This window comes from Pipistrellus kuhlii, unplaced genomic scaffold (genome assembly GCF_014108245.1).
Source record: "Pipistrellus kuhlii isolate mPipKuh1 unplaced genomic scaffold, mPipKuh1.p scaffold_m20_p_19, whole genome shotgun sequence".
Taxonomy (NCBI): domain Eukaryota; kingdom Metazoa; phylum Chordata; class Mammalia; order Chiroptera; family Vespertilionidae; genus Pipistrellus; species Pipistrellus kuhlii.
Genome location: NW_023425504.1, coordinates 18,208,345 through 18,222,084, shown reverse-complemented (window position 1 = coordinate 18,222,084; position 13,740 = coordinate 18,208,345). Strand labels below are relative to the sequence as shown.

Genomic DNA, 13,740 nt, shown 5'->3' with positions numbered 1-13,740 from the left:
TCCTCTACAGATATGGTTTATTCCCTTACAGGCACCAAAGTAGCTTGAGGGAATATAAAAATCAAGAAAGCATTCCTTTTTCTTTACTTTATTTCAGCTTTTTTTAAAAGTATATTTTATTGATTTCTTACAGAGGAAGAGAGAGGGACAGAGAGTTAGAAACATCAATGAGAGAGAATCATCGATCAGCTGCCTCCTACACACCCCCCACTGGGGATGTGCCTGCAACCAAGGTATATGCCCTTGACCGGAATCGAACCAGGGACCTTTCAGTCCACAGGCCGACACTCTATCCACTGAGTCAAACCGGTTTTGGCTGTTTCAACTTTTTAAAAAGGTTAAAATATGCTCTGGCCAGGTAGTTCAGTTGGTTAGAACGTCGCCCAGAGATACCAAGGTCGAGGGTTTGATCCCTGGTCAAACCCTCAGCCTTGGTCAGGGCACATACAAGGATCAACAAATGCACGCATAAATAAGTAGATCAACAAATCAACATTTCTCCCTCTCTCACTCTTTTCTTCCTCTCTCTCTCTCGTCTAAAAAAATTAATAAAAACATTTAACTAAAGGTTAAAATAACTAAGAATCACAATTTTTAAAAGGAAGGTGTGGACAATTGTGAGAGGAGAATAAGTATGGCTCTGATGTTTGGTTTATGTACTTATGTACTGTTTGGATTCTTTAACATTAGCATGCATACATTTTTAACTTGAAAAAAATCAATAAATAAAAATAGCAACTCTCACCTCAGCTTTTAGTTGCTCTCCACCAGTCATGGCCTCTAGTTGCTCCATTGTCATTTCCTCTGTAATTTCTATTCCTGCCATTTTTTGTACCACTTCTTTCAATATAAGAAGATCAAAACTATTTAGAAAAAATAAAAAACAACCTATAGTTGAAACTTCAAACATAAAAGTGACAATATATTGTAACTGAGAACGCTTAAACTATTCGTACGTAACGTAAGTATAAGGAGAAAGGGGTTAAAGCATTTTTTAAGGAAAAACTTCATTCCTAGAACTGTACAAAAAACATTTGGGCCATGTAATATGTTTACATTTACTTGAACATTTTACTTGGAAATAATGTCAAATGTACAGATAACATGCAAAGATAAAAACAGTCTAAAGCTTTATCCCAACTTCACCTACAGTAACATTTTACTCCTATTTGCTTTATCGTTTGTGTTTTCTCTTTCCTTCCTCTCTCTCTACATACACACAGACACACATTTTTTAAACCATTTCAGAGTTCATGTAGTATGTGACATCATTTAAGGGTACATTTCATCCTTAAAATTCGTAAGACTATATTTCCTAAGAGTGCATTTCCTAAAAATACAGCTATTGTTCTTATATAACCACAGCAGTAATCAACTTTAGTAAATCTAACATTGATACAATCCTTTATTCTACAGTTCATATTTCATTTTTATCAGCTGAATTTACCGTTCATATTCCATTCTTATCAGTGACCCAATCATGTCCTCCAGAGCATTTTTTTAACCCTTCAGTATAGAATGGCAAATAAATGTTTTTATGGTATAGAGAGCGTTTTTCAACCGCTGTTCCGCGGCACACTAGTGTGCCGCGAGATGTTGCCTGGTGTGCCGTAGGTGCGGACAAGAAAAGAATTTTATAATTTTTCACTATTTTGTTTACTTAATATTTCATAATAAAGTAATTATAAAATACTTTCTTTGTGTTTATTTGATTCCTATTCAAGAGAATTACTTTATATATAGTCAATATAGGCACAGAGTTAAATTTTTTAACATTTTCTAATGGTGGTGTGCCTCGTGATTTTTTTCATGAAACAAGTGTGCCTTTGCCCAAAAAAGGTTGAAAAACACTGGTATAGAGATATCTCTTTAAATAATCACACACACTTGGAAAGAAGTGAGGGATGAAAAAAGGGAGGGACGGAAAAAAGGAAAAGAGAGCCCTAGCTGGTTTGGCTCAGTGGATAAAGTATCAGCCTGCAGACTGAAGGGTCCTAGTTTCAATTCCAGTCACGGACACATGCCAGAGTTGCAGGCTCAATCTCAGGTGTGGAGAGAGGATGGGGAGGGGGGGGCATGCAGGAGGCAGATCAATTGAGGCAGATCAATGATTCTCTCTCATCGTTGGTGTTTGTCTCTCTCTCTCCCCTCTCCCTTCCTTTCTGAAATCAATAAAAATATATTTTGTTTTAAAAGGAAGGGGACAGAAATCCCATGTTGTACTTAAGCCTAACATGACAATTTAGTTGCCAGCCTTAAGCACATTTATTATTGTGCCCCACAGTTAGACATTTTAATTTTTAAAGTTCAGGATTGTCGATGGAAATAATGCCTATGACTTCCAAGACCGTCTTTAATTAGTTAAGTAATGAATATAAAGTGAAAACATTCTTTCCCATAAAACAAATGCAGACATTTTCCCAAAGGTAAAGCTAGATATATCCAATACACAGAGTAATAGACAAAGGAACAGTTTTCTAAGATTTTTGTAAGTGCTTACTCTTTCAACTGGCCTTGTCTTATCTAAACATAGTTTTTGAAAACAAGAGGGCCCTAATGCAAATTAGTATGCAACAAGTCCCAATAAAACATTTTAATTTTTCTTTAAACTATCTTTTAATTAGACGGTCACAAAAATTATATTTACAGTACAGAGAACTAAATTATAGATTTTAAAATAACATTACGTTCTTCTAGCCTATAGACACTAAAGAGTAAGATGCATAGGAATAGCCAAACAGATGAGCATAGCATAAGTGCCATATTCATATCATCCAGAACCTAAATATTTTTTAAACTTTCCCTAAACCAAAATAATAATGTCAAGAATTTCTTAGGTAATATTTGTTTGAAACACCAGATAGCTTTACAGACTTTTTGTTTGCTCTCTACCAGAAAGCTTTTGAAAACAATTTTCAGTTCTTTGATTTTAGTCATTCTACTGCTGATAAGGTTTAATATACATACTAATTCAAAGTCTAAGCACTGATATTTGTCCAGAATGAAATGATAAAACTCAGTATTTATAAAGAAAGGAGGGTACTATTCAAAAGGTATGTCTTTTTAAATTTCAAATTCTAAAAATAATTGTATTAACAACACTATATACACCCTGAGAATAAACATGTTCCTACCAAATACTCAGTGTAAAGGCCAACCGCTATCCAGCAGCATAATTAATAGTTTTGTCATAAAAGGATTTACAATATATGATATTAAACATTTATTCAAAAGCCAAACAGGTAGTCAAAATGAGTTACTCTTTTTAGAGTTACATATACAGCCAAATATTAATTTCTTTTGGCCTGAAAGGATTTATGTATTAAATTATAATTTATTTTAATTAAAGAATTCCACCTATATAAGTGAGCAACTCTTCTACTTAAGCCTACAATCAACAAATAGTTTTTCAGGATAATAGAAATCATAATATCCCAATGTCACCAGAAGCACTCTATTAAATTTCATTTACTTATAATTTGCTATGAATACCTTTTGCCCGCCTTTAGCTGATTAGCCACATACTGAAGAAGACCAGCAAGATCAATTGGATATTTACGAAAAACTGCACCACAGAAACTAGCCAGACCTATATGAAATTAAAAAAGGGCTTTTTAAAAACAATTCATAAAACAAAAGGTACAATTTTGAATATCATTTCTTCAACCAACTCAATTTCTAAAACAAAATAAGGTAAGAATAATTGTATTGCTGATGCCAATTAATAGTTTTATAATTGATAATAGCTAAATAGTTACTGAGGATACATATGCAAAACACTGTACTAAATAAACACTTTATGTTAACTATCTCACTTAATCTTTATAATAATCGACTCGGGTTTGATGAAAATTTAGAACCCAGATATAATATATCTTGCTCATGATCACATAATTGGTATGAGGTATGTGACTATCAACAAGTGAATCTAAAAACAAAGGGAATAAAAAATCTGATGAACAGTATTAACTGGTGAATATAATTGAATCAGGGGCATAGAAAAGGAGTGGACTGACAATTCTCTGGGGAAAGGGGGAGTAGGGGGTACAGGAAGAGACTGAACAAAAAGCGTACACCTATGGAAGAGGACGGGGGCAGGGTAGGAACCTGGTGGAGGGGAGCTATGGAGGGAAAAAAGAGGAACAATTGTAATAATCTGAACAATAAAGATTTATTTAAAAAATATAAAGGCTAGGGTTTTTTATTTTTAAACAACAAAGTTTTTGTTCTTTTAATATGACTGAAACCTTGCAATGGAAATGAAAGAAGGGAGAATAGTTCCCTTAAGATTAATTCCCCTGCCCAGCCAGTGTGGCTTAGTGTTGAGCGTCGAACTATGAACCAGGAGGTCACGATTCCATTCCTGGTCAGGGCATAAGCCTGGTAGCGAGCTCGATCCCTAGTTGGGAGGCAACTGATAAATGATTCTTTCTTATCACCGATGCTTCTATCTCGCTTTCCCTCTCCCTTCCTCTCTGAAATCAATGAAAGTATTTTTAAATGATTAATTGCTCTAAAATAATAGAAGTGTATTTTCAACTCCCCAGTAATGCTTGCCCAATTCTATCATGGCCAATACTGGCCTCTTGAGTTGGAAAATGAGTAAGTAGTATATGAACCTTTTTACAAAGTCAAGAACTTGGACACCAGTAAAAAAGTTGAGTGGCTATTCTCAAGAGCTCTTGCCAATAGGCTCTTAGAATAGGTAAAGGAGCACACAGCATGGCAGTCATAAATGTCATCCTTGGAAAAAATAAAAATACTTACTCTGAAGCCAGCTTGAGATGGTTGTGTCATCATGTTTCATTCTCTCTTTTTCTGGATTAGCTAAAGCTTCAATGATACAATCTTTCACACATTAAGAAAAAATTTTAAGTCACTACATCTCTAACAAAGTCTCTTAAAACAACAACAAAATGCCATATCTTTGGGGAAAAAATACAATTGTTAACTTCAAGTTATTGCAAATTAATGAAAACTACACTCACTATAGTATCAACTCTTCTCTAGCTTTTTTCCATCTTTCAACAATCAATAGACTCCACCTATATCAAAATGTTCATACACTTGAAAACTATATGATCTTATTGTTATCCCAATAAATTTAATAATTAAAATAAAATAAAAAGATTTTTTTTCTTCACATTGAGTAATCAGTGGGGTGATAAAAAAAATGTTTAGTAAATGTAACACTTTTTCTCCCTATATATTATACAACACACACTCGCTCTCTCTTCCTCTCTCTCTCTTTTTCTCTCTCCCCCCTTGACTGGCCAACCTTCAGATCAACCAAATGAATCAATCTCAGATGGATAAAAAAGAAACTTAGAATAAAAATAAAACATTCACCATTAAGATCTATGGAATGTGAAATCTATGTTTTACTTCACTTAAAAGGATACAGGCCAAGACATCATAATTCAACGAAGTGAGGTATTTCAGTGAATCTACTACAGGTGTTATTAAGTTATCATACTTCTGTATTTGTGACAAAATCTGGAAGATAGCAACATAAAATAGATGGTGTTAACTAACCAAAAGAGAACTTCTGTGCTAACTGTATAATGGCTATACATTTCATTTTTCAAAAGTAGTTTCCTTCCATTTAGTATTTATATAAAACCTCAGGTGTCCCAAAAATGTATACATTTTGAATAATTATAAATGCAATGATTATTAAAATACATTTCATTTTCAAAATGTAATAGAAATCAGCTGTTAAAGTGTGTATACATTTCGGGGGGACAAACTGTATTTTCTTGGGGCTACATTTCCAATTAGAAAATAATCCTAAGATATCTAAACTTGAATTTTAGACATATAGAGGCTAGTCAATTGTGTTTTAGAAATTTCTATTTAAATATGAAAATATGAAATCACAATAAAATGTTATTTAAATGTTTCAAACAAGTAAAACCAAATAATGAATCTATTACTGATTCTATAAATCAAAATGTGGTAAATAAGATGTTAGACTGTTTATAATAGCAACATTGTTACATATTATTAAAATAGGTCAATTTGTTAAATATATTCTAAAAACAAAATTAATGATAAAATGATTAATTTGCTAAAGGTTTTTATCCCCATGAAACACTTTTAAAACTACATATTCCATTCTACTTATGCTGATTTAAAGACAAGAAAATTCCTTAAAGTAATATTAACCCAAAAACATACATAATCAAACAAGATGGTTGGATTGCTGTGGCTAAGCTTCCCAATTTGTCTTCCAGAAGGCTTCACATTTTCCTTAGTTAGACGTCTACAAGGAGAGAAAAAGGTGACATGGATCATCTTAAGTAATTTCCCTCATAATGTTGATAGCTTTGGTACATCATGAAAAAAAAATTCCTTGCCAAATATTCAAAATGGATCCATGTAAACAACTACATTTATCACAGACTTGAATGCAGGACTTGGGACTATTCTGACAAGGCATTTTCTCAGAGGGCATTAAGATTTTGTCTTAATGCTTAATTTATAATATACACATTTCTATTTTGTAGTAATAGTCTAATAAGCATTAAAATTCTAAAGTATTCTACAAGTACATATAACTTTTATGGAGAATCATAATTATTTTATTAATAGCTTAAGAAGGGCTATTTTTTTTAATTAGTCTAGAGATTACGATATCCAATTTGGTGTAATATAATGAAATGTTCCATGACATCTGTCTCAGTGACCATAATAGCTAATATTATATTCCTTGATACAGGAAGTTATCTGGTTCTCAGGAAGTATCTCTAAAATAATCAATTTTCGAAAAGTAAATTATACCCCTTTCCTTCCTCTTTAATTCTTCCTCTGCTCAGTATTCTTTTACTAACATTCTGGAAATTTATATCTGTGAAATGTCTACAGTTCAAAGTATTGATTATATATCATCTTAAACTCTTCCAATGGGATTATGGCATAATAAATCTAGAAACTTCAAACCTGAAAAGCTTACAAGGGATAGGAAGCTTTCTGAAATGAAAATATAATGAAGCAATAATGAATTCAGTTGATAGCTCAAGGACTGTGACCATTCTCAAAGTAACACAAACTTAACATAATTATCTTAAACTTCTTATTACAAAACTGACCCTTCAATTAAAAATTTTTTAAATCATCAACTCCTTCCCTTTTCCATTCTCTTGGACTTGTTTTGCTTTCCCACAAAAGAGACACCCATCAATTTCAAACTTCGGCTATACACTGTTTCACCTTAAAACTTTCCACCATCTGTCCTTACTTCTAACCCTACTATCTCAGTTGGCCCTCCTACTTGCCAAAGCCAACCCTTCATCTATATATGTTTTATCCTGTTCCCTTCTGCCTCCCACACCCTGAAGGGGGAAACAAAAATAAAAAGGAATACTTTCTTGATTATAATTTCCCTTCAAGCTACCATGGTGTCTGGCATATGGAACACAATCAATGAGTATTTGCAGAACGAAGTATTAGATGCCCTATAGCAAATTCACTTTTTAAACAGTGATCAAAACTTGTAAAATTCTGCAACTAATAAATTAATACATTCCATTCTCAACATAACAAGTTCAATCAATAACAAAATCACGCTATTCAAGCCTGGTGAAATATAGCTAACACAAATACAAGTACATTTAAAATTCTGCACATATGCTGTGAAAATTTTATTAATTTATTCATTCATATTAATGTTTCCTATGACAGGCAAAGTGCTAAGCACTAGGAAAAAGGAGAATAACAGTTCCTGCTTCATGCTCAGTCCAACTGAGGAGACAGAGTTAAAACCATTTTCTAAATGTTTATATTCTTAAATAGAGGAAATCACAGAACAGTACTTATTATATGCTATCAATAATAAAATAAGGGAGAATATATTTGTACTCAATTGTATATACATAAAAATGTCTTGAAGGATAAATAAGAAACTAAACCGCTACCTTTTTTCCCTTGGGAGGACTGAATGGAAAGTGGAATGAGGTGAGAGGCATTTTCTTGCCAACCTTTTTCTATATACTGAAATTTAAACATTGTAAATATATAAACTATTCAAAAATTAGATAAAAAAGGAAAATCATAGTAATGTATCTAAGTGATAGATAGCATTATATGTATATGGGACAGTGGTGGCACAGATAAAGATCAATTATGCTTTGCAGTATGTACTATAGAAAAGCTTCACAGAGGTGACACTGGAGTCACCCATAGAGTATGAGGTCACCAGACAAAGAGAGAAAAGATATAAGAAAAAAAATTACATGAACATAAAAAACAAAACAAAAAAAACACTGAGTGGCCAGATTATTATAATCTCTGAATACATAATAATCTGGCCACTCAGTCTATATATATATATATATATATTAGAGGCCCAGTGCATGAATTCGTGCATGGGTGGGGTATGCCCAGCCTGGTCAGGGGGAGAGGACATGGGCGGTTGGCCAGCCTGCCTGCTGGTTGAACTCCTGGTCGAAGGGACAATTTGCATATGAGCCTTTTATTATATAGGATATACACTGAGTGGCCAGATTATTATGCGTTCAGAGATCATAATAATCTGGCCACTCAGTGTATATGCAAAGGAAAAGGAGACCATAGCACATTCAGGGAAACATAAGAGGGCTCAGTACAGCTAGAGGTACAACTGGCAGGAAATGAGGTTGAAAATAGGGAGGGACAAGTCATGGAGGACCTCTTATTTTACCATACCATAAAATTTAACATATGGCCTGTGACAATTGTTAGTCACTAAAGGATTTTTGAAGAAAGAATACAAGGCACTGTAATACTGCAGATTAAAAGAACTAAGTTAATGGCAGTAGAGTGTGGAAGAGACATATTCAAGGGATTTAATAATACTTAATATATTATTAATCAATATAAAGCACTTAGTTCAGTGGCTGGCATACACAATAATGGCTTCATAAATATTAGCTGGAACTCTACCTGGGGAATTCTAGTTTTTTTAACCTGAGGAATTCTTAAGACCAAATCTCTTTCAAAAGAACCAGTTCTAATATTATCTCTTTCTGTGCATTCCCTAATTTCCATGGCATGAAATAATCCACTATCTTCTTTAACCTCCCATAGAATTTTATACATACTCTATAGCAGCACCTGTTAAACCAGAATGTAAATGTGCACACACATTTCCCAGTAGATGTGACCAGGAATAGTATCATTGGGCAAAAACAATAATGTCACAAATGGTGAAATCTAGTTAAATTCTAGAGAATGCACTGTTTTTATGAGTATCAGAATAATCATACTACTGTCTGAATTATAAAGAAATGATAAACAGCCTTGCTAAAAATATTTGCAATATAGCAGTATATTTCTATCTAAACCAATACTAATGTGAAGTATAAATTTTTCATAACTAAACTTCAAACAGTTTACCAGGAAGTAAAAATAAAAAGCATCACTCTTGTGCTTTTAATGACATAAAAATAAAGCACACAAATAAAAAGAAATTTAAATTTTTCTAAGGGTGACTTCCTATGGAGATAGTTCTGCATAATTCTATTAGATCTTCCAAAAGGAAATCTTTCTTATAATCACTTTTAGCAGTAGAAATTCCTAGACCTTTGACTACCTTATACAAGGCATTAAATGTATTATGCAAATTAAGCAAAGGCCACAGTAGGTTGTACTTTTAAAAAATCCTATAATGTAAAAAAAAAAACTATACTTAATGTATTAAAAAGGATGTTTATTAGATTTCATAGCTATGCAAACACAACTTCAAAAACTAACTTGGTAGTCAAGAGGAGCTAAAAACCACAAAAATCTAAAGTCATTCTGTCTGCAGTATATAATTAGCTACGCCATTAGGAAATATTCTTGGGCTTCTTCAAAACTGAGGCTCAGACATAAGCTGGCTGAAAGAAAGTAAATTAGATCCAGATATATTTTAGATCAATATGAAGAAAATTAAAACTTACTTCATGATATATTTGGCTCTGTCTATTGTTTGAGCTTTAACTTTTACTAAAAGTGGATGACTGTTGTAAGTTTCATTCTTCCACTGGCCATACAGACGATACCTTAAAAAATGAGATGAAAAATTAGGAAAAGTTAAACCCTTTGAAGTTAATGCACTAAAATAGTAGTTCAAAATACAAAAATATTACATATTTACCTGTGCTGATATGGAAATGTTTTAAACATTCCCCATAGTTCCTCAGACATACAAGCATTGCAGTCCATCAAAGAAAGAGATGGAAGTAGTACCTGGTCAGTAATGCTAAGCAAACAGCTGAGGATAACTTCCTAAGAAAAAGAAAAAAATTATTTTAGTAAGAGGTCCATATTAATCCCCCCACAAATAAATTTGTCAGCCTAGAGAAAATTGCCATTTTTTTAAATCACATAACACACCATATCTAATTCCCCACACTATCACTGTTATTTTCCATATAATGGTTGTGTTTTCTATGTAAGAAAGCAAATGAAGTGAGGGAAGGAAAGAGGTAGCTAGAAAATGAGGAGCTTTTATTATCCCTCTTCCTTCTTCTCATGGTAATCCTCAGAAACAGGAGATTGTCGATCTTATAAGATAACTTGTATAATAATTGTTCACACAGGTAATGAAAACTTGTCCACAGTAAAATTTGCAGTATGCTGTACCTAGACAAACATTGGACACATTGGATTTTTCTAGTCTCTTACCGTTTTCTCTTTATCTTCTTGTTTGCTTCCATCAGACTGAAACTAAAATTTAAAAAAAACTATAAATAAAATGTAAAAAGATTAAAAATATGCCATCAAATTTAGTTTCTAATTTGAAAAAAATTAACTTGCACAGGGTTGTGAATTATTTCCTTACTACTTACACACATATATGTTTTTTTATATAGCCATTATTACCAATTAATGTTGTTAAACTTAATTTATACTTCTAAACTCTAAATCATTTGCAACATTCATGAGTTTTAAATGTTGTTTATAAGCCAATTCTTTTCTCAATCTCGTCACAAACCAAAACATCACACAATTAAAAGTATTTATTATAAAACTGTAGCCAAAACAAGTTATTTATAATACATTTGCATTTTCCCATCAATTATAGGGTTTTCCCTTACAGAATTGACAAAATCTAACACTAAAACAACAACAAAAAAGTAACCCCAAAGAAATTTAAAGGTATATTTTAAATCACTACTACTACTGAGAAATAAGCCCAAAATATTAATAACATTGCTGACAAAGACAAAACCACTACCTAAATTACTAAAAAAAAAAAAAAACATGGGTCAGTATTATATCAATGATTTGCAGGTGGGCAGCTTAAGTGCCATGTTTGATGATGCTATTAATTCAAAATGAAATAGTAATATTTGTCTGTGTGTAGGAAGGTGGACAGTTGGGAGAGTGTGCAAAGGACAAATGAAGCATGTATACTCAAGAACAATCTTAGAGTTCTGGATAGGATTTAGAATAAATAAATAGCAAGGAAATATCTAATTAAAGAGTAATATGCAAATTGACCATCACTCCAACACACAAGATGGCCACCCCATGTGGTCAAATATGGCTGCCCCCATGTGAACACAAGATGGCTGCCACAAGATGGCCAGCAGGGAAGGGCTGTTGAGATGGTCCAGGCCTGCAGGAGAAGGCAGTTAGGAGTGACCAGGGCTGCAAGGGGGGACAGTTGGGGGGGGAACAGGCCTGCAGGGGAGGGCTTTTGGGAGTGACCAGGCTGGCAGGGGACGGCAGCTGGAAGTGACCAGGTCTGCAGGGGAGGGCAGTTGGAGGGGACCAAGCCAGCAGGGGAGGGTAATAGAGAGGGACAAGGCCTGCAGGGGAGGGCAGTTAGGGGTGACCAAGCCTGAAGGGGAGGGCAGTTAGGCGTTGATCAGGCTGGCAGGGAAGTGGTTAGGGGGAGATTAGGCTGGCAAGAAGTGGTTAAGGGCAATCAGGCAGGCAGGCAGGTGAGCAGTTGGGAGCCAGCAGTCCTGGATTGTGAGAAAGATGTCCCAGATTGGAGAGGGTGTAGGCTGGGCTGAGGGACACACACCCCCCTCCCCATGCAAGAAATTCGTGCATGGGTAGGGTCCCTGGGTCTGGCTGGCGATCAGGGCTGGTCTGTGGGGTGACCAGCAGGGAGCTCCTGCTGGGTGCACCCGCCTTGACCAGCTTGTGGCTTGCAGGCTGCAGGCTGGGAGCAACTCCTGCATTAAGCGTTTTCCCCCTGATGATCAGTGTGCATCATAGTGACCAGTGTTTCCAGTGTTCATTTGATTTGCATATTATGCTTTTATTATAAAAGATATTATAAAGTATTATGTTGGGATAAAGGCAGTTAAGCTACTCCTTTTCTAGTACATACTATGATTCAAACAAACCTAATAAGGCTATACATAGTTTTATCTATAGAAATAAAACATTCTTTAGTTACTAAACTGTCATAATTCCCTTACCATATAATTACATAAGTTTCAGATGCCTATGTATCAATTCTCTAAAGTTCATAAGCAAGAAAAATGAAAGAGAGAAATATGGAGGGTAAAATGAAACCATTTAAAAAAGAGATTTTCAACCTTTTCCATCTCGTGGCACACATAAACTAATTACTAAAGTTCTGCTGCACACCAAAAATATTATTTTTGCCAATCTTAAAAAAATAGGTATAATTTTGATTCATTCACACCAGACAACTATTGTTGTGTTGGCTGTTGTCATTTTTTTTATCTGACAATCTAAGGAAAAAGAGATCAGTATTCTTGACTAAATAGTCAGGTATTACATGTCCTAATTTTTTTTTTTTTTGAGAGAGAGAGAGAAGAGAAGAGAAGAGAAGAGAAGAGAAGAGAAGAGAAGAGAAGAGAAGAGAAGAGAAGAGAAGAGAAGAGAAGAGAAGAGAAGAGAAGAGAAGAGAAGAGAAGAGAAGAGAAGAGAAGAGGAGATGAATTGTTGGGGTTTAAGTTCCAAACCTGGGTATGTGCCCTGACTGGGAATCGAACCCACCACCTTTTGGTATAAAAGACAATGTTCCAACCAACTGAGCCACACCTGCCAGGGTGCATGTTTTAAAAATTCTTGCAGCACATCAGAGTGCCACGGCACACTGGTTGAAAATCACTGATCTAGAAGAACAGAAAGAAACTTTTCTATCAAAGGCTAATTATAACAAAGATGAACAAAATAATAAATCAAGAAGTACATACTGGTAAAAAGTAATTTTCTTTTGTCCCATCCCCCTAATACTTTCTTTTTCTTTTAGCTTACTTTGCTTTTTAGTTCAGAAATAAAAATAAAACTCTCCACTCCCACAATACAATACTAAAAGTTTTACTGACTTTCCAGGCCAGTAGGAAATAGGAGGAAGAAAAAGACAAAGACGTGCATTCATTCATTCATTCAATTACTATGTGCCAGGTATTGGGAATTCAAAGATGAACAGGATGGAGTTCCTATCTTTGAGAATCTATTGCAGATCAAAACTACGTTTGCAAAAGTACTTTTAAGAAATGAATTCTTAAGTATGAATAACATTGAGCCCGCATAATTATGCCTAGACAGAACATCAGCTATAAATGGCCCAAGCAAGTTCCAATCTTGCCCTATTAAGATGGAGCAGGTAACAGGGCAGCACTGGGCAGAAAAAGAATACAGTCCATTAAAAGGGGGCAATTTGAAGAGTCAAGAAATAATGGCTAAGAAAAGTTGTAGATATAACCAAATAAATTACTTTTTTATTACTAACATTTTATTTTTAGTAGCTCTAACCCTTGACTGTTTCAAATACTACTCTAGACT

At 34.1% G+C, this 13,740-nt stretch overlaps 1 protein-coding gene across 11 annotated transcripts in view; it reads right to left on the bottom strand.

Annotated features, from left to right (window-relative positions):
- Positions 1 to 13,740, bottom strand: part of THOC2 (THO complex 2) — a 126,641-nt gene that overhangs the window by 35,217 nt on the left and 77,684 nt on the right. For all 11 annotated transcript variants that reach the window (XR_006742009.1, XM_045583549.1, XM_045583552.1 and 8 more), the window contains 8 exons: positions 10,648 to 10,689; positions 10,118 to 10,248; positions 9,921 to 10,022; positions 6,181 to 6,265; positions 5,403 to 5,496; positions 4,768 to 4,848; positions 3,493 to 3,589; positions 746 to 863 (listed from right to left, as the gene is read on the bottom strand). Coding sequence is in view for 10 of the 11 variants with exons in the window: in XM_045583549.1 (XP_045439505.1) it covers positions 746 to 863; positions 3,493 to 3,589; positions 4,768 to 4,848; positions 5,403 to 5,496; positions 6,181 to 6,265; positions 9,921 to 10,022; positions 10,118 to 10,248; positions 10,648 to 10,689 (750 nt within the window). In the remaining variant the exon portion in view is untranslated. The remainder of the gene's footprint in view (positions 1 to 745; positions 864 to 3,492; positions 3,590 to 4,767; positions 4,849 to 5,402; positions 5,497 to 6,180; positions 6,266 to 9,920; positions 10,023 to 10,117; positions 10,249 to 10,647; positions 10,690 to 13,740) is intronic.